Here is a 22685-nt window from a genome sequence, read left to right on the forward strand (position 1 = left end):
GGCTGGAGCTGCCTGGGGGACTTACATCATTGTGAAACCATAGAGACGGGAGACGCTCTGTAGCAGGGGGCTCTCTATGGCAGGAAGCGGGTGCAGGCCGCCATCTTACTAGAGGCAGAGCGTGTCTGTCTGTGCTGCGGGAAACGGTTCGAGCTCAGCGACTGATTGACAGGTAATGGAGCCCAGGGAGGGGGTGACAGACGTTATATGAATGATTGACAGGTAATGGAGCTCAGGGAGGGGGTGACAGACGTTATATGAATGATTGACAGGTAATGGAGCTCAGGGAGGGGGTGACAGACGTTATATGAATGATTGACAGGTGATGGAGCCCAGGGAGGGGGTGACAGACGTTATATGAATGATTGACAGGTAATGGAGCCCGGGGAGGGGGTGATAGACGTTATATGAATGATTGACAGGTAATGGAGCCCAGGGAGGGGGTGACAGACGTTATATGAATGATTGACAGGTAATGGAGCCCAGGGAGGGGGTGACAGACGTTATATGAATGATTGACAGGTAATGGAGCCCTGGGAGGGGGTGACAGACGTTATATGAATGATTGACAGGTAATGGAGCCCGGGGAGGGGGTGACAGACGTTATATGAATGATTGACAGGTAATGGAGCTCAGGGAGGGGTTGACAGACGTTATATGAATGATTGACAGGTAATGGAGCCCGGGGAGGGGTTGACAGACGTTATATGAATGATTGACAGGTAATGGAGCTCAGGGAGGGGGTGACAGACGTTATATGAATGATTGACAGGTAATGGAGCCCGGGGAGGGGGTGACAGACGTTATATGAATGATTGACAGGTAATGGAGCCCAGGGAGGGGGTGACAGACGTTATATGAATGATTGACAGGTAATGGAGCCCAGGGAGGGGGTGACAGACGTTATATGAATGATTGACAGGTAATGGAGCTGGGGGGGGGGGGGTGACAGACGTTATAGGAATAATTGACAGGTAATGGAGCCCGGGGAGGGGTTGACAGACGTTATATGAATGATTGACAGGTAATGGAGCTCAGGGAGGGGGTGACAGACGTTATATGAATGATTGACAGGTAATGGAGCCCGGGGAGGGGGTGACAGACGTTATATGAATGATTGACAGGTAATGGAGCCCTGGGAGGGGGTGACAGACGTTATATGAATGATTGACAGGTAATGGAGCCCGGGGAGGGGTTGACAGACGTTATATGAATGATTGACAGGTAATGGAGCCCAGGGAGGGGGTGACAGACGTTATATGAATGATTGACAGGTAATGGAGCCCAGGGAGGGGGTGACAGACGTTATATGAATGATTGACAGGTAATGGAGCCCGGGAAGGGGGTGATAGACGTTATATGAATGATTGACAGGTAATGGAGCCCAGGGAGGGGGTGACAGACGTTATATGAATGATTGACAGGTAATGGAGCTCAGGGAGGGGGTGACAGACGTTATATGAATGATTGACAGGTAATGGAGCTCAGGGAGGGGGTGACAGACGTTATATGAATGATTGACAGGTAATGGAGCCCAGGGAGGGGGTGACAGACGTTATATGAATGATTGACAGGTAATGGAGCCCGGGGAGGGGTTGACAGACGTTATATGAATGATTGACAGGTAATGGAGCCCAGGGAGGGGGTGACAGACGTTATATGAATGATTGACAGGTAATGGAGCTGGGGGGGGGGTGACAGACGTTATATGAATGATTGACAGGTAATGGAGCTCAGGGAGGGGGTGACAGACGTTATATGAATGATTGACAGGTAATGGAGCCCAGGGAGGGGGTGACAGACGTTATATGAATGATTGACAGGTAATGGAGCTCAGCTAGGGGGTGACAGACGTTATATGAATGATTGACAGGTAATGGAGCTCAGGGAGGGGGTGACAGGCGTTATATGAATGATTGACAGGTAATGGAGCTCAGGGAAGGGGTGACAGATGTTATATGAATGATTGACAGGTAATGGAGCTCAGGGAGGGGGTGACAGACGTTATATGAATGATTGACAGGTAATGGAGCTCAGAGAGGGGGTGACAGACGTTATATGAATGATTGACAGGTAATGGAGCTCAGGGAGGGGGTGACAGACGTTATATGAATGATTGACAGGTAATGGAGCTCAGGGAGGGGTTGACAGACGTTATATGAATGATTGACAGGTAATGGAGCCCGGGGAGGGGTTGACAGACGTTATATGAATGATTGACAGGTAATGGAGCTCAGGGAGGGGGTGACAGACGTTATATGAATGATTGACAGGTAATGGAGCCCGGGGAGGGGGTGACAGACGTTATATGAATGATTGACAGGTAATGGAGCCCTGGGAGGGGGTGACAGACGTTATATGAATGATTGACAGGTAATGGAGCTCAGCTAGGGGGTGACAGACGTTATATGAATGATTGACAGGTAATGGAGCTCAGGGAGGGGGTGACAGGCGTTATATGAATGATTGACAGGTAATGGAGCTCAGGGAAGGGGTGACAGATGTTATATGAATGATTGACAGGTAATGGAGCTCAGGGAGGGGGTGACAGACGTTATATGAATGATTGACAGGTAATGGAGCTCAGAGAGGGGGTGACAGACGTTATATGAATGATTGACAGGTAATGGAGCTCAGGGAGGGGGTGACAGACGTTATATGAATGATTGACAGGTAATGGAGCTCAGGGAGGGGGTGACAGACGTTATATGAATGATTGACAGGTAATGGAGCCCGGGGAGGGGTTGACAGACGTTATATGAATGATTGACAGGTAATGGAGCTCAGGGAGGGGGTGACAGACGTTATATGAATGATTGACAGGTAATGGAGCCCGGGGAGGGGTTGACAGACGTTATATGAATGATTGACAGGTAATGGAGCCCTGGGAGGGGGTGACAGACGTTATATGAATGATTGACAGGTAATGGAGCCCGGGGAGGGGTTGACAGACGTTATATGAATGATTGACAGGTAATGGAGCCCAGGGAGGGGGTGACAGACGTTATATGAATGATTGACAGGTAATGGAGCCCAGGGAGGGGGTGACAGACGTTATATGAATGATTGACAGGTAATGGAGCTCAGGGAGGGGGTGACAGACGTTATATGAATGATTGACAGGTAATGGAGCCCGGGGAGGGGGTGACAGACGTTATATGAATGATTGACAGGTAATGGAGCCCTGGGAGGGGGTGACAGACGTTATATGAATGATTGACAGGTAATGGAGCCCGGGGAGGGGGTGACAGACGTTATATGAATGATTGACAGGTAATGGAGCCCTGGGAGGGGGTGACAGACGTTATATGAATGATTGACAGGTAATGGAGCCCGGGGAGGGGTTGACAGACGTTATATGAATGATTGACAGGTAATGGAGCCCAGGGAGGGGGTGACAGACGTTATATGAATGATTGACAGGTAATGGAGCCCAGGGAGGGGGTGACAGACGTTATATGAATGATTGACAGGTAATGGAGCCCGGGAAGGGGGTGATAGACGTTATATGAATGATTGACAGGTAATGGAGCCCAGGGAGGGGGTGACAGACGTTATATGAATGATTGACAGGTAATGGAGCTCAGGGAGGGGGTGACAGACGTTATATGAATGATTGACAGGTAATGGAGCTCAGGGAGGGGGTGACAGACGTTATATGAATGATTGACAGGTAATGGAGCCCAGGGAGGGGGTGACAGACGTTATATGAATGATTGACAGGTAATGGAGCCCGGGGAGGGGTTGACAGACGTTATATGAATGATTGACAGGTAATGGAGCCCAGGGAGGGGGTGACAGACGTTATATGAATGATTGACAGGTAATGGAGCTGGGGGGGGGTGACAGACGTTATATGAATGATTGACAGGTAATGGAGCTCAGGGAGGGGGTGACAGACGTTATATGAATGATTGACAGGTAATGGAGCCCAGGGAGGGGGTGACAGACGTTATATGAATGATTGACAGGTAATGGAGCTCAGCTAGGGGGTGACAGACGTTATATGAATGATTGACAGGTAATGGAGCTCAGGGAGGGGGTGACAGGCGTTATATGAATGATTGACAGGTAATGGAGCTCAGGGAAGGGGTGACAGATGTTATATGAATGATTGACAGGTAATGGAGCTCAGGGAGGGGGTGACAGACGTTATATGAATGATTGACAGGTAATGGAGCTCAGAGAGGGGGTGACAGACGTTATATGAATGATTGACAGGTAATGGAGCTCAGGGAGGGGGTGACAGACGTTATATGAATGATTGACAGGTAATGGAGCTCAGGGAGGGGTTGACAGACGTTATATGAATGATTGACAGGTAATGGAGCCCGGGGAGGGGTTGACAGACGTTATATGAATGATTGACAGGTAATGGAGCTCAGGGAGGGGGTGACAGACGTTATATGAATGATTGACAGGTAATGGAGCCCGGGGAGGGGGTGACAGACGTTATATGAATGATTGACAGGTAATGGAGCCCTGGGAGGGGGTGACAGACGTTATATGAATGATTGACAGGTAATGGAGCTCAGCTAGGGGGTGACAGACGTTATATGAATGATTGACAGGTAATGGAGCTCAGGGAGGGGGTGACAGGCGTTATATGAATGATTGACAGGTAATGGAGCTCAGGGAAGGGGTGACAGATGTTATATGAATGATTGACAGGTAATGGAGCTCAGGGAGGGGGTGACAGACGTTATATGAATGATTGACAGGTAATGGAGCTCAGAGAGGGGGTGACAGACGTTATATGAATGATTGACAGGTAATGGAGCTCAGGGAGGGGGTGACAGACGTTATATGAATGATTGACAGGTAATGGAGCCCGGGGAGGGGTTGACAGACGTTATATGAATGATTGACAGGTAATGGAGCTCAGGGAGGGGGTGACAGACGTTATATGAATGATTGACAGGTAATGGAGCCCTGGGAGGGGGTGACAGACGTTATATGAATGATTGACAGGTAATGGAGCCCGGGGAGGGGTTGACAGACGTTATATGAATGATTGACAGGTAATGGAGCCCAGGGAGGGGGTGACAGGCGTTATATGAATGATTGACAGGTAATGGAGCCCAGGGAGGGGGTGACAGACGTTATATGAATGATTGACAGGTAATGGAGCTGGGGGGGGGGTGACAGACGTTATATGAATGATTGACAGGTAATGGAGCCCGGGGAGGGGTTGACAGACGTTATATGAATGATTGACAGGTAATGGAGCTCAGGGAGGGGGTGACAGACGTTATATGAATGATTGACAGGTAATGGAGCCCGGGGAGGGGGTGACAGACGTTATATGAATGATTGACAGGTAATGGAGCCCTGGGAGGGGGTGACAGACGTTATATGAATGATTGACAGGTAATGGAGCCCGGGGAGGGGTTGACAGACGTTATATGAATGATTGACAGGTAATGGAGCCCAGGGAGGGGGTGACAGACGTTATATGAATGATTGACAGGTAATGGAGCCCAGGGAGGGGGTGACAGACGTTATATGAATGATTGACAGGTAATGGAGCCCGGGAAGGGGGTGATAGACGTTATATGAATGATTGACAGGTAATGGAGCCCAGGGAGGGGGTGACAGACGTTATATGAATGATTGACAGGTAATGGAGCTCAGGGAGGGGGTGACAGACGTTATATGAATGATTGACAGGTAATGGAGCTCAGGGAGGGGGTGACAGACGTTATATGAATGATTGACAGGTAATGGAGCCCAGGGAGGGGGTGACAGACGTTATATGAATGATTGACAGGTAATGGAGCCCGGGGAGGGGTTGACAGACGTTATATGAATGATTGACAGGTAATGGAGCCCAGGGAGGGGGTGACAGACGTTATATGAATGATTGACAGGTAATGGAGCTGGGGGGGGGGGTGACAGACGTTATATGAATGATTGACAGGTAATGGAGCTCAGGGAGGGGGTGACAGACGTTATATGAATGATTGACAGGTAATGGAGCCCAGGGAGGGGGTGACAGACGTTATATGAATGATTGACAGGTAATGGAGCTCAGCTAGGGGGTGACAGACGTTATATGAATGATTGACAGGTAATGGAGCTCAGGGAGGGGGTGACAGACGTTATATGAATGATTGACAGGTAATGGAGCTCAGGGAGGGGGTGACAGACGTTATATGAATGATTGACAGGTAATGGAGCTCAGGGAGGGGGTGACAGACGTTATATGAATGATTGACAGGTAATGGAGCTCAGAGAGGGGGTGACAGACGTTATATGAATGATTGACAGGTAATGGAGCTCAGGGAGGGGGTGACAGACGTTATATGAATGATTGGCAGGTAATGGAGCCCGGGGAGGGGGTGACAGACGTTATATGAATGATTGACAGGTAATGGATCTCAGGGAGGTTGTGGGGGCATTGTTAAAGGGGAGGTAAGAGTAGGATGTATTACATGGATGGGGAAAGGTTAGTTTATTGGGTGACTCGGTTACAGGGGAGAAATTGGTGCGGGGAGGGAAAGCTATTAACAGTTAAATTGATATGTTTTCTTGTAGAAGTGAGTTTTCAATTATATTTGAAGGCATGAGACTGGGTGAGCGTCTAACGGAATAGGGAAAGAAGTCTTGAAGGTGGCGTGAATACGGACAGAGCATAGATGTCGGTCTTAGGCAGGGACATACTTGTTTATCAGTGAGGATAGGTAGGTAGGAGAAGCGTTTTGTACGCAAGCACCAGGTCTAAATCTTACAGGAAGCCAATGCAGGGACTGACAGAGGCCGACAGGAAGATGAGCCTCGTCGCCTCATTCATTATTGACTGTAACGGTGCAAGTAGGGAACACGTTAAGACCTCTAAGACATGAATTGCTGTAGTCAAGGCGAGAGAGAGGACACCGCCTGGACCAGCACTTTGGCCTCATCTTGCGTTCGATAGGGGTGGATAGATGCCATGTTTTTGAGATGGAAGTGGCATGATTAGACAATTGACTAAACGTGAGGCGCGAAGGAGAGGTTGGAGACCTCTGGCAGCCCAGGGAGGCAGCGATTCGTACAGTAAAACAATGTGTTTATTTATGGTTGTGAGGACAAGGTCCTTGATGGTTATTCTACTTAGAGTGATGCTTTAAAGTTAGAACACAGTCTATATCAAATTAGACGTGTATATCTCTTGGGGTTTGTTCCTGCCTCTTTGAATTTGCTCAGATCCTTGGTTCCCAGCGAATCCCTTATTACGGATTCCGTGTGCTTTAAGCTTATTACACAGCGTTTCCTTGTTTGAAATAGGTGGCAAAGGATAACCGACTAATCCCCCTTCACACTATACCCCCCTCACTTCCTGTGGCACACCTTAATAACAACAATATCTTCGGAGACCTTTCCAGATATTAAAATTCTCTGGTCTTCTTATTCTCCTAATTCGTGAATTTTTTTAAAATGAAATTGATGGAATTTGCTCGTTGCAAGCAGTTTTTTTTACTTTACTCTCCTTGTGCTGAGCCAGTTAGCATTTCTACTGCTATTTACATTTGGTTTATAAATCAAACCACTTTCATTCACCACAATATTGGGTATAGGTATATGTTAAAAGAATTGGTGCTTGTGCCCCGGTGTAACTAAATGGCAGTTTGTGTGAAAACCTGATGTATCGAGGCAATGTATTAAAACGGTTGTGCTTACAGAAGTATGCATTTCCGTTGTGTGTCTGAAATATCCGTGTTTAGACCTCTGCCGTCTGAATACAAGGTGATTTATTGGATCTTGGACAGATATCAGTTAAATGAACATGAAAACTGCAATCAATAGATCATTTGTTAATTTATATCCTCTCACCCACAGAGAATGTCCACATTGTTCCCGTCACTGTTGCCACAAGTCACAGAGTCCTTGTGGTTTAATCTGGACAGACCATGTGTCGATGAGAATGAATTGCAACAGCAGGAGCAGCAACATCAGGCCTGGGTGAGTCAACGACTGTAGCGAGCATGTGTGTCCTACCTGAGTCCCCAGGAATTCTCTGCGATGCTGAGTGCTCCTGCACCATGGGGTTATGTGGGAAGCCGAATTCGAGTCCTAATGGCAAATTCGCCAGACTATATTTGGCGCATAATTATCACGTGTAGAGTTATTCTAATGTGGATTTCTAAGTCCATTACTCATAGGGAATTTCATTATGATATGGACCAATACAAATTAGGCGATTTATGTTTACCTCTCCAACTCCATGTTGCCCTGTTGTAGTTCTAGTAGACAAAGAGCGCATTGCTTGTGTATACTTCTCCTGATCTCTGTAATCCTGTGACCGTGACTTGTTATAACGTTTATCCATGTCTCTCCTGTCCTTGACATTCTCTCTGACTCCTCTATCGTTAGTCCGGGCACTCTAAGGACTGGTCGCGGCTATTCTATACATTTTGTTATAGTCCGCACGTTTATGTTCCACACTGATCCTGACAGCGACTCCGATTGTACATCTTGAAACACAGGTCGTCAATCTCCATCCTGGTGGGAAACCTACTCGTAATATTTACCTGATGATTGGCTGGGCTTGTGATTAGCATTTTACAAAGCGTTCATGTTGCTTTGTGTAATCTGTTTCATACATGGACAGGGTTATTAAAGTGATTCTATGGTGCCAGGAAAACAAGGCCATTTTCTTGGCGCTATAGGTACATACAGTGACCCCGTCCCTCGTGCCCCCCCACTCCTGCGGCGCTAAAGGGGTTAAAACCCCTTCAGTGGCTTACCTTTATACAGCGCCGATGTCCCTCGGCGCTGGGTCAGTCTCTGCCCACACTCTTCCTCCCCCGATGTCACCTGTCAGGGGAGACCTAATGCGCAAGTGCGGCAATGGTCGCGCTCGCATTAGGATTTCCCTATTGGAAAGCATTATTCACTGGCAACGGAAGTACTCGTGCAGAGAGCGATGACGTCCAGCGTCAGATACTGGACCGAAGGTCTGTTTCAATTCAGGAAGTAAAGTCCTTCTTGTGGCTGTCTGCTAGACAGCCGCTAGAGGTGGAGTTAACAATCAGAGGTACCGTAATTATTGCACCCAGGCCACTTCAATGAGCTGAAGTGGTCTGGGTGCCTACAGTGTCCCTTTAACCAATGAGAATTTCTGGGAATTCAAAGTGAATTCCTGACTTGGGAGCTTTTTTTGCATAAATGTATCTTAAATTACTGACAATGCTGCGTACAATCCATGAAGAAGGACTGTTTTCACACCAAAATCACATAAACAGAACGCCAGTTCACTATGAAATGTCCCTTCCGCGGGTGTTCTGACGGACACTCATCCAAGCAGCATTCCGTCCTTGGGTTATTGGCTGTCCGTGTGACAGCTCTGTAAGAGACTACCAATAAAATCTCACAGTTCAGTAACTGATTGGCACCTTCTGCATAAACAGGTCAGATAATGCGAAAGGCGTTGATAGGCTCTAATGTTAAAACTGCGCTGGGGGAAGAGCTTGCTGCTCCGCAACCCTCACCTGATACAAACTGGCAGTGTTACACTTGTAGGGTGTGTTTTCACATTACTGACTGATCACATTATTTGTTAAGGCCTGTTACCCATTTACCATTATGGGATTATCCAAACCAGAGCTGCCGTGTTATTTGTAAAACCCTGGCTATTTACCCTCCACCCACACATACAATATTGTTAATGCTTAATCTAAAAGATGTTTTCATCTTTCAGCTCCAGAGCATAGCTGAGAAGGACAACAGTTTGGTTCCCATCGGCAAGCCGGCATCTGAGGTATGAACGTTTGCCTGTATTGGTGGAAGTGTGGCAGCTTATATCCATTTACATCCATTCTCAGTCTCTATGAAAGATATATGATTTTCTGTCTCCCTGAGCAGAAGCAATGTGCGCTTAATGTGTGGTTACAGAGTGGGAGGAGCCTAGGAGGAATTATGGCGGCAACAAATGTTTAAATATTTCTTCCTTGGCGGTTTGGTTGTAATGGGTCAGTTATGGCAATCAGGGCAATCCGTTCCAGGATAAGGAGGGTTGGATTCCTATATTTAATTTGATTTTTAACACCTCTCAATTACATATTTGTTAAATATAGGGATAAGTAAACATATTATGCAAATCATTAAAGCATTACATAATAAATTATAACAAATTAGATTCATGTCATGTGACCTAAAACCAAAAGTAAAATAAGGTGCTTAGTTTTTGTGGATTTTAATATTAAGTATGGGCGAGACGCATTATGCTAAACCATGAATGAATGATGAAAGCTGACATCAATCCTTTGATATCTTAGATATGATCTGTTTCTGTGCTCTTTCCTGATAGTTTTCAACAAAACAGATTTTACCTCCTCTAGACATGAACTAAGAGCTAACATTGAGCAGGGAGTCTGGTCTCGTGTGGCTGGAATGACCCGTCTTCTAGACACATTGTGATCGAGCGGAGGGTTCCCAGCCTCATTACTGCCGTCTGTGATTATTATTTTTCTTCCTTAGCCTTATGACGAGGATGAAGAGGAAGATGATGAGGATGATGAAGATAGTGAAGAAGACTCAGAAGATGATGAAGACATGCAGGACATGGATGAAATGAATGATTATAATGAGTCTCCTGATGATGGGGAGATAGAGGTGAGTTTCAGGACTTTTCTACCACTCTCTCACTAGACTGGGTTGGAACACAATTAATTATGGTTCTGTAGAATCCAGAGCTTTGCACTTCAATGACACAGTAACAAATACCTGAGAATAGATCCGGGACAAATCGTCCATGTCTGGGCTGAAACATTGTTTGGCTTGTGGATCCCCCATCAAGAGCCGTCCTGGAACTTTGTGACTGCCAGATCTTTTCTCTGGTATTTGTTTCACCAGATTCCAATGACAATATGCTATTTCAGTCCCCGTAAAGTCATTTGATTAAACTGCAATGGGCAGATATGGTTGGATTAGCCACATGGCGAACACTTATTCCACGAGTGTGCAGAATTTTACACAAACGGCTAAAAGTTTATTTTTATTTTTTTTGTGAAAAGGAGAAAAAATCTGGTACTCTTGGTCCTTAGTGACACGTTATAACATACTGTCAGGAGAACATTTTGACATGTGATGATCTTCTCATGGCAAAATATTGCCTTGCTCACTGTTAATGACACATTAAATGCACTGTGTTTATTTACTGATCCAATAATCTTCCTAAATTAGCACTGTTTGCCAATTGGTTTTAAATTCATTACATTTGGTTGTTAAGTGAATAAGTCCCACTGGCGGGAAGATGCTGGATTTTTTATCTCTTCTATATTGACATCTGGTAAACTGAACCAAACTCCGCTCTGAGATAACAATGTTGTGGAATCTTGTGTCGATCGCTTATTCGGACAGAGCGGAATCTAAACAAAATAAAATGAATTAGCCTCGCATTGTTTCATGTAACCCCAACATATTTTCAGAGATTGACAAATTCTAGAAAGGGGATATTTGACAACCTGGGTTTCCCGGTTCTAAAGCAGAGACTACCACTAATCTAACCAGCCTAAAACATAACTTTTAATATTCCTTTAAAACTATACATTTGTTACACTGGATTTAGTCACAATAAGATTTTAAAAATGGTACTGGTTGTAGTTTTTCCCCAAAATGTATAAACAGTGATAGCAGAGAAAAGTATGAATGTAAAGCGCTACGGAATCTGTTGGTGCTATATGAATGGCAATAATAATAATAATAATAATTGCCTATAAATTATATTAAAACTGTCTTCTAAAATTCCACCACAAGGTGGCCCTTTAATACTACAAATAAGGATAATAACCCAACTAGAAGGAATTAGAGATATAGCCATTCCCAATATCAATAGACTATAACTGTCACCTACGGCCCATTCGCACCAAAATAGAAAGTAACAGCGTTATTCATTAACCTGAGAATTTATGGTGAAATCAAATTTAAGGTCAAAATAGCCAAGCTAGAAAAAGTCTCTAATCTGCTATGCTTCCAGTTCAATTACTCTGGCCTTGTATATGAAATTCACTTTGAATTCTCACTTTAGTGAATATTAGATGGAGAGAGGAGATTAAAGCACTGACCCAGGCTAGCGACCCAAATGTGTTGTTTTAAATTTGACTGACTTGCCAGCCCTGAGTGAGAAACTTTGTTACTGCATCTTTAAGAAAGGCAGGACCTCTTACAACGCTTGCGTGCTGATCATGTGACTGGATCTGGTTTGGGCTCTGATTACATCACAGAAGTGCTCACCCTTCGTGCTGGCTGCTGTGTCCTTTGTGAACCCCCCCTTCATACAGCAAGATGATATCAGCGGACTGATATGTGGAGTGAAACAGTCCAGCAATATGTTACCTGGGGTTTACGCCAGATGTTTGGGAGTCACAGCTTTGTACAATATGTAGGATTTATGGTTTGTAATACATTAAACCTGGGTAATTAAAGGGACACTCCGACATTAATACAACGTTAAAGGACCACTCTAGTGCCAGGAAAACATACTCGTTTTCCTGGCACTAGAGTGCCCTGAGGGTGCCCCCACCCTCAAGGACCCCCTCCCGCCCGGCTCTGGAAAGGGGAAAAGGGTTAAAACGTACCTTTTTCCAGCGCCGGACGGGGAGCTCTCCTCCTCCTCTCCGCCTCCGACCCTCCCTTTCGGCTGAATGCGCATGCGCGGCAAGAGCTGCGCTCGCATTCAGCCGGTCGCATAGAAAAGCATTATCAATGCTTTCCTATGGACGCTTGCGTGCTCTCACTTTGATTTTCACAGTGAGAATCACGCAAGCGCCTCTAGCGGCTGTCAATGAGACAGCCACCAGAGGATTAGGGGGAAGGCTTAACCAATTTATAAACATAGCAGTTTCTCTGAAACTGCTATGTTTATAAAAAATTGGGTTAACCCTAGCTGGACCTGGCACCCAGACCACTTCATTAAGCTGAAGTGGTCTGGGTGCCTAGAGTGGTCCTTTAACACATTAAACCTGGGTAATTAAAGGAACACTCCGACATTAATACAACGTTAATACATTAAACCTGGGTAATTAAAGGGACCCTCCAGACACCAATACTACTTTAATGCATTGATATATCTGTGTAATTAAGGCCAGTTTAATACACTCTCAGTGAAAATAAGCAGATGGGCTATATTTGGACCCGTGGTTCCTGGATCTAATTCTAGTGTATTTTCTCCTTCTTTTTTTTTTTTGAATCTGCTAAAGTGATTTGTTTCTGATTTGTGAAGTGACAGTTTGCGTTCATATATTTGTGGGGTAGTAGTGGGTGTTATGACGGGGCGTGTTAGATGTGACAGAGCTGGAGATAAGCCGCAGAGTCTGACTAGTTTGTGTAAATCAGCGTTAAGTTTGTCGACTAATAATTTTATTGAGATTTTAGTTGACTAAAATTTTTGAGATTTACTTTAGTCATCTGAATGGTTTCAGTTTTAGTTAAGTTCAACTAAAATTGCTTTAGTTAAGACTATGACTAAAACGAAATTGGAATGTGCCGCCAAAATTAACACTGCTGGGTAAGACACATGGGGGAGGGAGGAGAAGAAATGAGACACATTGGGGGCTGAGGGAGGAGAAGAAATGAGACACATTGGGGGCTGAGGGAGGAGAAGAAATGAGACACATTGGGGGCTGAGGGAGGAGAAGAAATGAGACACATTGGGGGCTGAGGGAGGAGAAGAAATGAGACACATTGGGGGCTGAGGGAGGAGAAGAAATGAGACACATTGGGGGCTGAGGGAGGAGAAGAAATGAGACACATTGGGGGCTGAGGGAGGAGAAGAAATGAGACACATTGGGGGCTGAGGGAGGAGAAGAAATGAGACACATTGGGGGCTGAGGGAGGAGAAGAAATGAGACACATTGGGGGCTGAGGGAGGAGAAGAAATGAGACACATTGGGAGCTGAGGGAGGAGAAGAAATGAGACACATTGGGGGCTGAGGGAGGAGAAGAAATGAGACACATTGGGGGCTGAGGGAGGAGAAGAAATGAGACACATTGGGGGCTGAGGGAGGAGAAGAAATGAGACACATTGGGGGCTGAGGGAGGAGAAGAAATGAGACACATTGGGGGCTGAGGGAGGAGAAGAAATGAGACACATTGGGGGCTGAGGGAGGAGAAGAAATGAGACACATTGGGGGCTGAGGGAGGAGAAGAAATGAGACACATTGGGGGCTGAGGGAGGAGAAGAAATGAGACACATTGGGGGCTGAGGGAGGAGAAGAAATGAGACACATTGGGGGCTGAGGGAGGAGAAGAAATGAGACACATTGGGGGCTGAGAGAATGAGACTCCTGAGAGGCTGGGGCGATACAAAGAAACTCTGGGGGCTGGGGTAAAACGGACAGAGGCTTTAATTTAAAGGACCACTCTATGCACCCAGACCACTTCAGCTTAATGAAGTGGTCTGGGTGCCAGGTCCAGCTAGGGTTAACCCATTTTTTTTATAAACATAGCAGTTTCAGAGAAACTGCTATGTTTATAAATGGGTTCATCCAGCCCTCAAATCCTCTAGTGGCTGTCTCATTGACAGCCGCTAGAGGTGCTTGCGTGATTCTCACTGTGAAAATCACAGTGAGAGCACGCAAGCGTCCATAGGAAAGCATTGATAATGCTTTCCTATGAGACCGGCTGAATGCGCGCGCAGCTCTTGCCGCGCGTGCGCATTCAGCCGAATGGGAGGAGAGGAGGAGGAGAGGAGGAGAAGAGCTCCCTGCCCGGCGCTGGAGGAAGGTAAGTTTTAACCCCTTTCCTCTCCCCAGAGTCCGGCGGGAGGGGGTCCCTGAGGGTGGGGGCACCCTCAGGGCACTATAGTGCCAGGAAAACGAGTATGTTTTCCTGGCACTATAGTGGTCCTTTAACCCATCAAATTTTAGTCATGTCAACAAAAAGTCTGGTGATATATAGTGATATCATGCTTCCCACATGTGAAATGACCCCTAAATAGTGTTAATTCACAGTCACTCACTAAACAACAGATTATAGTAAATTGAAAACCAACATTAAAACGCTGTACTGAAAAGAGCAGAGTTTTAGAATTTACCTAGAACCACTATTATGGCTAATTGTATCCGTTCAGATTTCAGTTTATAATTCAGGGCTTAGTGAATATACCCCGTGGGGTCTTCTTCTGATCTGTAAAACACAATACGGAAAATTTTATCATACTTACCGTAATTTTCTTTTCCTGGCTATTATTCATGGCAGCATCACTTATGGGTAGCTCCGCCCCAATCAGGAACAGGACAGGACAAAATCAATTAATCCAGACCAGACTGGGTATAAAAGGTCCCTCCTCCATCTATCCCACAGTCTAGTCCCAAAGCTAATTCCAAAATAAAAAGGGAGGGTTGCTGATGCTGCCATGAATAATAGCCAGGAAAAGAAAATTACGGTAAGTATGATAAAATTTTCCGTATTCCTGGCTAATCATGGCAGCATCACGTATGGGTAATACCCAAGCTTCACCATAGGGTGGGAAATTAACAGAAACTCCAAACCAGATAATGCTGAAAAAAGTTTAATTTAGATAGATTCCACAGAGGACAGAACACCTCTACCAAAGGCCGTAGAGGAAGAAGCCAAATCCAGTCTGTAGTGTTTGATGAAAGTGAGAGGAGAAGACCACGTAGCTGCCTTACAGATGTCGTCAGATGGAACTTCTGCCCAATTAGCCCATGATGTTGCTAAAGCCCTTGTAGAGTGAGATTTGATCCTGCTAGGAGGAACAAGGTCTTTCAACTGCTAAGCCTTGACTATGGTATTGGAAATCCAACGTCTCAAGGTGGAAGTAGAGGCTGCCTCCCCTCTCCTGGGGCCAATCGGAAGAACAAACAGCTGTTGAGACTTCCGAAATTGAGTAGAAACTTCTATGTACTTAAGAAGGCACTGCCTGACATCCAATTCATGAAGTTTCACTTCCTCTGGAGTAGAAGGAGATGGATAAAAGGAAGGAATAACAATTTCCTGTAAGATGTGGAAATTCGAGACGACTTTAGGCAGAAACTCTTGTCTAGGTCTCAAGATCACCCTGTCGTGGAACACTTGAAAGTGATTTTCATCACAGGAGAATGCATGAATTTCAGACATGCGCTTTGCTGTAGTAACAGCCACCAGAAATAATGTCTTATATGTTAATAAGACCAGACCCAGCTCATCTAATGGAGCAAAGGGGTTTTCAGACAACGCCTCCAGTACCATAGGTAAATTCCACGGAGGAGAGTAGTTCCTATTTGGAGGCCTTATACGGATGGTAGCTTTAAAGAATCTGGCAATTAGAGGATCTGATGCCCAGGACTTGTTGCAGAGAGCAGATAAAGCCGAAGCTTGGACTTTAAGAGTACTAAGACTCAGTCCCTTATCCAGACCTGTATGAAGAAAGTGTAGAATATTGATGTTAGATGGTTGAAGAAAATCCACATTATTAACTTGAGACCAGGAACGGAATACTTCCCATATCCTATGGTAGCAGGAAGAGGTTGATACCTTTCTGGATTTAAGGAGTGTAGACACCACAGCTTCTGAGATCCCTTGAGCTAGTAGTCTCTCCTTTTCAAGAGCCATGCCCCCAATTTCAGCTGGCTGGGGTTGGGATGAACTGCTGGTCCCTGAGTCAAGATGTTTGGGCTGAGAGGAAGAGGCCAAGGAGGTTCCAAGCTCATCTTGTTTAGCAGGGGAAACCAAGGTCTGCGAGGCCAGATTGGGATTATGGCAATGACCTTGAGGCCTTCCTTCCATACTTTCCTCAGTAGTCGGTAAATCATAGGTAGGGGAGGGAACGCGTACCCCAGATCGAATTCCCATGGAAGAGACAGGGCATCCTGTCCTACAGCTCGATGATCTGTATGAAGGGAGTAAAACCTCTTCACCTGAGTATTCTGGTATGAAGCCATCAAGTCGATCTGGGGTACACCCCACCTCAGGGTGATCAAGTGAAAAAATTTTGGGTGCAGTTTCCATTCTCCTTGGAGAATCCTTGTTCTGCTGAGGTAATCCGCCAAAAGATTTTCTGGTCCCGGAAGATAAACCGCTTTTAGGCCTTGTAAATGTAGTTGAGCAAACCTCATTATCGGGGATAATTCCATCAGTAGAGTATAGCTTCGAGTGCCTCCCTGATGATTTATGTAGGATGCCACAGCTCTGTTGTCTGTATGTATCCTCACCCAGGCATCCCTTAATAGAGGACGGAACCCTATTAATGCCTTGAGAACAGCTCTCATTTCTCTTAAATTTGAGTGAAGTTTTGACTCCTTCCATGACCAAGTTCCTTGAATCCATGAGTCGTTCAAGTGTGCTCCCCATCCCAGGAGGCTGGCATCTGTTAGTTATGGTCATCCAAACCGGCTCTTCCAGGGGAAACCCATGAAGAAGGTGTTCTTCTCTTGTCCACCAGTACAGCTCTTTCAAAATCCTCGGGAGAGAATGAATCTTCTGATCCCAATTCCCTGAGTTTTTCTTGAACTGTAGGAGGAAATGCCTTTGAATGGGTCGCATCCTCCACTGGGCCCATTTTACTAGGCCTATCGTGGACGTAAGGGACCCTAACAGGCTCATGAATTCTCTTGCTGTGACGAAGGATTTTTGACGCATGCTTCTGATCTTCTTTATTATACGTTCTTTCCTGTCTGAAGACAGAGATACCAGGCCATTCACCGAGTCTATGTTTGCTCCCAGGAAAATCATCTTCTGAGAAGGCACCAAAGAGCTCTTCTTGGGGTTTATCAGCCAACCATGATCTTGAAGGCATTTGATGGTCATTGCCGTGTGGACATTTACTATCTGGCTGGATGGACCTACGATCAAGAAATCGTCCAGATAATGAAAAAGCTTGATGTTCTTCGTTCTTATAAAGGCCACCAGAGAAACTAGAATTTTTGTAAACGTTCTGGGCGCCAGACTTAAGCCGAAAGGAAGTCCCTTGAACTGGAAATGATTGCCCGAAATCCAAAACCTCAGAAACCGGCGATGACTGATGTGAATCGGTATCTGATAGTAGGCGTCCTTGAGATCGATAGAAGTCATCCAGGTCCCTGTCTTTATGTTGGGCAGGATCGTGGTAATGGACTCCATTTTGAACGTTCTTGGAACTAAATAAGTGTTCAGAACTTTTAGGTCCAGAATTAGACGCCATTTCCCTTGAGGTTTTGGGGCCAAGAATATTGTAGAGTAGTGGCCTCTGTAACGTTCCCCGTAAGGTACTTCCTCTATGACCTGATTCCGCAGTAGTTGTAAAATAATGTCGTTCAGAGCAACTTCTTTTCTTCCTTTTGCCACTCTTGAACGGATAAAGGAGGTTAGAGACGGGAATTCTTTGAATTCTATCTTGTATCCTTCCTTGAGGATAGAAAGAACCCAAGAATCTTGAATACTTCTGGCCCAAACCGGATAAAAGAAGCGAAGTCTGCCTCCTATAACATCTGGCTGGGCCAGCAAACGTTCAGAAGCTTTTATTAGCTGGTCTAGATCCTCTTCCTCTGACCGGTTTTGATGAAGTGGACTGATAGTTTCTCCAATTAGAATTCCTGGAGTATTCTCTTCCGGGCCTGTATGCTCTGACATCTCGAAAGGATCGGTCTCTGAATTTTTTATCCTTCCCGTAGGAAGCACCATATCTTCTTTTCCCTTGGGGGAGAAAAGCCTTTCTTCCATCTGCTGCTTTATGGATAGCATCTTCCAGGACTTTGCCAAATAGAAGGTCACCTTGAAAAGGGAGCGCACATAGAGAGGCCTTAGAGGCGTAATCTGCTCCCCAAGAGTGAAGCCATAATGCTCTCCTGGAGGCTACGGACAGCGCCATACTTTTAGCCACCATTTTAGTGAGATCCAGGGAAGCTTCAGAACAGAATTCTGTGGCCAATTTTAAATCATTAAGGCCCTCCAACAGGCGTTCTCTACGGACTCCCCCAGTAATATCTTCTTCTAGATTATTCACCCATATTTTAAGAGCTCTGGACAAGGTGGTAAGGGCAATGGCTGGGTGTAATGCTGATCCCAAGGCCAGGTATGCCTTAATCAGGTCAGCGTCCAATCGCTTTTCCATTGGCTCCCTTAAATATGCCATTGAATCTATGGGAAGAGTCGTTCTTTTTGCCATGTGAATGACCGCTGCATCAATTTTCGGAACCGACATCCATGATTTGCAATCCTCAGGAGCATACGGGTATAATCTAGGAATTTTGTTCTTTAGAGTTACCTTCCTCTCAGGTCTATTCCATTCTTCTCCTATGACTTCCTTGATGGCCGAATGTACTGGAAAAGAGGGTCTGTTAGGCTTCAGATCTTCAAAGTATCTGTCGGACTCCTTCTTCTCCCTGCTCTCTTCAGGAATTCTCAACGTGTCTCTAAGATAAACCAGTTTATCTACAGACCTGGAATCCAGCGATTTTGAGTCACACTCATCCTCTTCTTCCTCGGAATAGTCTTCCATCATATCAGATTCCTCTTCTGATTCCACATAGCTTTCCACTCTGGGACGTTTAGAGATGGTCATCTTACTAGAGGCTTTGAACCCTTCAGCAATCGCTTCCGATATCCATTTCTTTAAGTCCGTCTGTGGGGAACTGTCTTTCGCTGCTTCCGTCAGGCAAGATCTGCACAAATTATTCCCTGGAGGAGCCACTTGGTTGCAGTTTGCACATCGATTAGATTTCTCTCGATATTTTCTGGGAGAAATTTCTTGAGATTTTTCTGGGCTGAAATAGAGGCCAATATGAAATATATTATAGGCCTGTAATGGCACTCTTTTCCCCCCTTTAATATAAAAGAATATATGCGGCTCACCTATGTCTTCTAGAGGGAGATCTTGAGGCAGAGGGAGAAGCCATCTAGGAAATAATACACTTATTGCAGAACCAATTATAAAGAAACTATGAAAAGATTCTGGAGGGAAAAGGCAGCTTTCCTTGTTACCAGATGATCAGGGAAGAAGCAAGGATCAATTCTGAGTGATTTTAGAAATTTCGATTTTTTTTTGGCGTGATATACCTTTTAAGCGCGCAACTAGCCCGCGCATGCGCAGTATCGTCGGCGTCCGGCGGCCGTTCTGCGCATGCGCCGGCAACCCGAACACAGAAGAGCAGGATCGGAGGAAAACACAGCCCCTGCCAGCCAGTCTTTACCCAGAATCAAGAATGAAGAAGGTAAGGGGAACAGACAAACAAACTGACCGAGGAAATAGTTAGTTGAGCAGAGAATATTAGAGAACAAGACTCAGACCTTTACTCTCCCAGGGAAAAACTCCATAAAAAATTAGAGGAAAGAAATATACCAAATAAAACTTACCCTGGCTCTCCAAAACACTGACCTCAGATCAGGGGGTGGGGGGTTGGATGCCATAAGGGGAAATTTTTAAGGCAACAGCCGACCCCACATCACGATCTATAAGATTAATTTCTCCCATATAGTACAGATACTAATCTGTACTAAACTCAGTTAGTCCTGCCCGTGCAGGCTGTTTACTGAGTTCTTCAGATGAAGAGAGGCTGAACTTCATCTGGAGGCCCATGGTACACATGGGAAGGTGGCCCAAAATAAAATATCCTGTGTGTCCTGAAAGGACAGGAAAAAAGACTGTGGGATAGATGGAGGAGGGACCTTTTATACCCAGTCTGGTCTGGATTAATTGATTTTGTCCTGTCCTGTTCCTGATTGGGGCGGAGCTACCCATAAGTGATGCTGCCATGATTAGCCAGGAATATTACGATTTTGAGCGTTTGGGAGGGGTTTAAATCATCATGCAGGAGGGGGGCCGTGAAATGTACCCTTGGGCCGAAGCACCTGGTCTTTTAGCTACCTAGCAGGGCCCCTGGTGACAAGTCTAGTTTTTTTGCTATAGAAACCATGGTGTCATAAGAGGAATTGGTTGTGAGGTACAGCCATTCCCTATTTCTGTGACTATCCTGGCTTATTGTGGTTTAGGGGGCCACCTTGTGGTAAAATTGTGGAAAACCGTTTCAATATAACTTATAGGAAGTTGGATGCACTTTTCTTTTCTATCACTGTTTTGTATTATTTATTAGAAATTACAACCATTACCAATTTTGGGCTTCGGTACATTTTTGAAATCTTATTGGGACTAAAATGAATGTAACAAATGTATTGTTTTAATGAAAATTATGTTTTTGCCTAATTCATTTTCCTTTGGTTTTCGTTTTAAACTTTTTTTTTTTTTTTTTCTTCATGTGGTTGACATTTTATGCAATAACACCTTGACCACTTCTCCTATGGAAGGATCTGAATCTTTTGGTTTGTGCCTCGTTTTTGTGATAAGACAGATTTCATGCTCACTAGTCACATTGTATCCCAGCGACCAATTACCTGTTTATCTCTGTTGCCAGGCTGATATGGAAGGAGCCGAGCAGGACCAGGACCAGTGGATGATCTAAAGGAAATTGCAAGAAATAAACACCACTTCCCAGTGAGCTGTCCAAACCTGAGGACATTTCTGTGCTAATAAAGGAATCGAAAGAGACTGGCGTTCATGACATAACGACCAACCAATGGGAGTTGCAGTCTGTAGCATATCTGATATGACCTCCTTGTTGTATACAATGTGATGATCCTCTGTTTATCCCGTAGCTGTACCACTTAGTGCCAAGCTTGGGACGGTCATGGGATGGACTACATTACCTATGGTGCTGACCTTTACGATCTTTAATGTGATTGAACTCAAAGAATCAGATTTAAATGTACACAACTATTCTGTTCTAAGATGTCTGTTTTCATCCAGTGTCAGTCTGATGATGGCACGCAGTGCGTACTCTCCAGGCTGGCACTGCTGCCAGTGTACATCAAATTGAGTGCCAGGTGCACAAATGTACAATGAGAGGCAACCTCATACGCAGTGTAACGTTTTATGTTATGTCTGTAATAAACATTGTTTTTTTACATTTATTTGGGGGGTTTTCCATATCTGTGACTGTGAACTATAACAGAACCCATAGCTTGGTTATCTTTATAGCAAATTATGTAATCCAGAGGTAGGTAGAAATAATGCATTATAAGGCAATGTTACCCACACCTTTAAGATAGGTTAATAGTGCTGTGTGTGTCTCTCTAATCTCTGTACTGCGAGGAAGTCTTCCAGGTCTCTGAGCTGCGAGGCTGCCAGGGCCTTATCGTTTTTTATATGCCACGAGGGGTACTGCTTGATCGGCTTACTTAGGAGATAACATGGGCCATGGTGTGTTATTAGGCCCCATATCCTAAATAACATGTTCTGCCAGAATTGGTGAAAGCTGTACATAACAGATCACGTAGATCATGTCTAAAATCTTGTGGGCACTGAGGATTCCAATGTCTCTCTGCAATAAGAAGATTGTTTCCACCTGAGCCAGGACTGCCTCAGTGCTGCGATATTACTTGAAATCTAGCTGGGTCAGTATGCCATGGTGATGGCATGATAATAGTCTGACAGGATGGGGTCCCTACTTCTAGGTCTTCAAAAAGTAATACCAATAAACTTGTCGTTACAATTCTGGACTGATCTGATGATCTGACCAATGCTAGGGTCTTTATCAGCCAGAAACCAATCCTGGTGTGGATAGTATATATTCTCGCTAGACAGATGGAGCTCTCATTGAGTTGATCCTGGTCTCTAGTTCTTTAATTCTGGGTGTGACAAAATAATTTGGTTTAGATTTTTTCACTTGGTAATTTATCCTAAAATCTTGGAACTATTTGTGAGAAGAATAGAGCCAGTGTATAGGTGCACAGTA

At 45.1% G+C, this 22685-nt stretch overlaps 1 protein-coding gene across 1 annotated transcript; it reads left to right on the forward strand.

Annotated features, from left to right (window-relative positions):
• Positions 1 to 64: 64 nt before the first annotated feature.
• Positions 65 to 21799, forward strand: ANAPC15 (anaphase promoting complex subunit 15). The gene is made up of 5 exons (XM_063452853.1): positions 65 to 172; positions 7819 to 7941; positions 9680 to 9739; positions 10459 to 10593; positions 21306 to 21799. Exons 2-5 carry the CDS (start codon positions 7822 to 7824, stop codon positions 21351 to 21353), a joined length of 363 nt encoding a protein of 120 aa, XP_063308923.1. The 5' UTR covers positions 65 to 172; positions 7819 to 7821; the 3' UTR covers positions 21354 to 21799.
• The last annotated feature ends 886 nt before the right edge of the window (positions 21800 to 22685 follow it).

The sequence above is a fragment of the Pelobates fuscus genome, chromosome 4 (genome assembly GCF_036172605.1).
Source record: "Pelobates fuscus isolate aPelFus1 chromosome 4, aPelFus1.pri, whole genome shotgun sequence".
Classification (NCBI taxonomy): domain Eukaryota; kingdom Metazoa; phylum Chordata; class Amphibia; order Anura; family Pelobatidae; genus Pelobates; species Pelobates fuscus.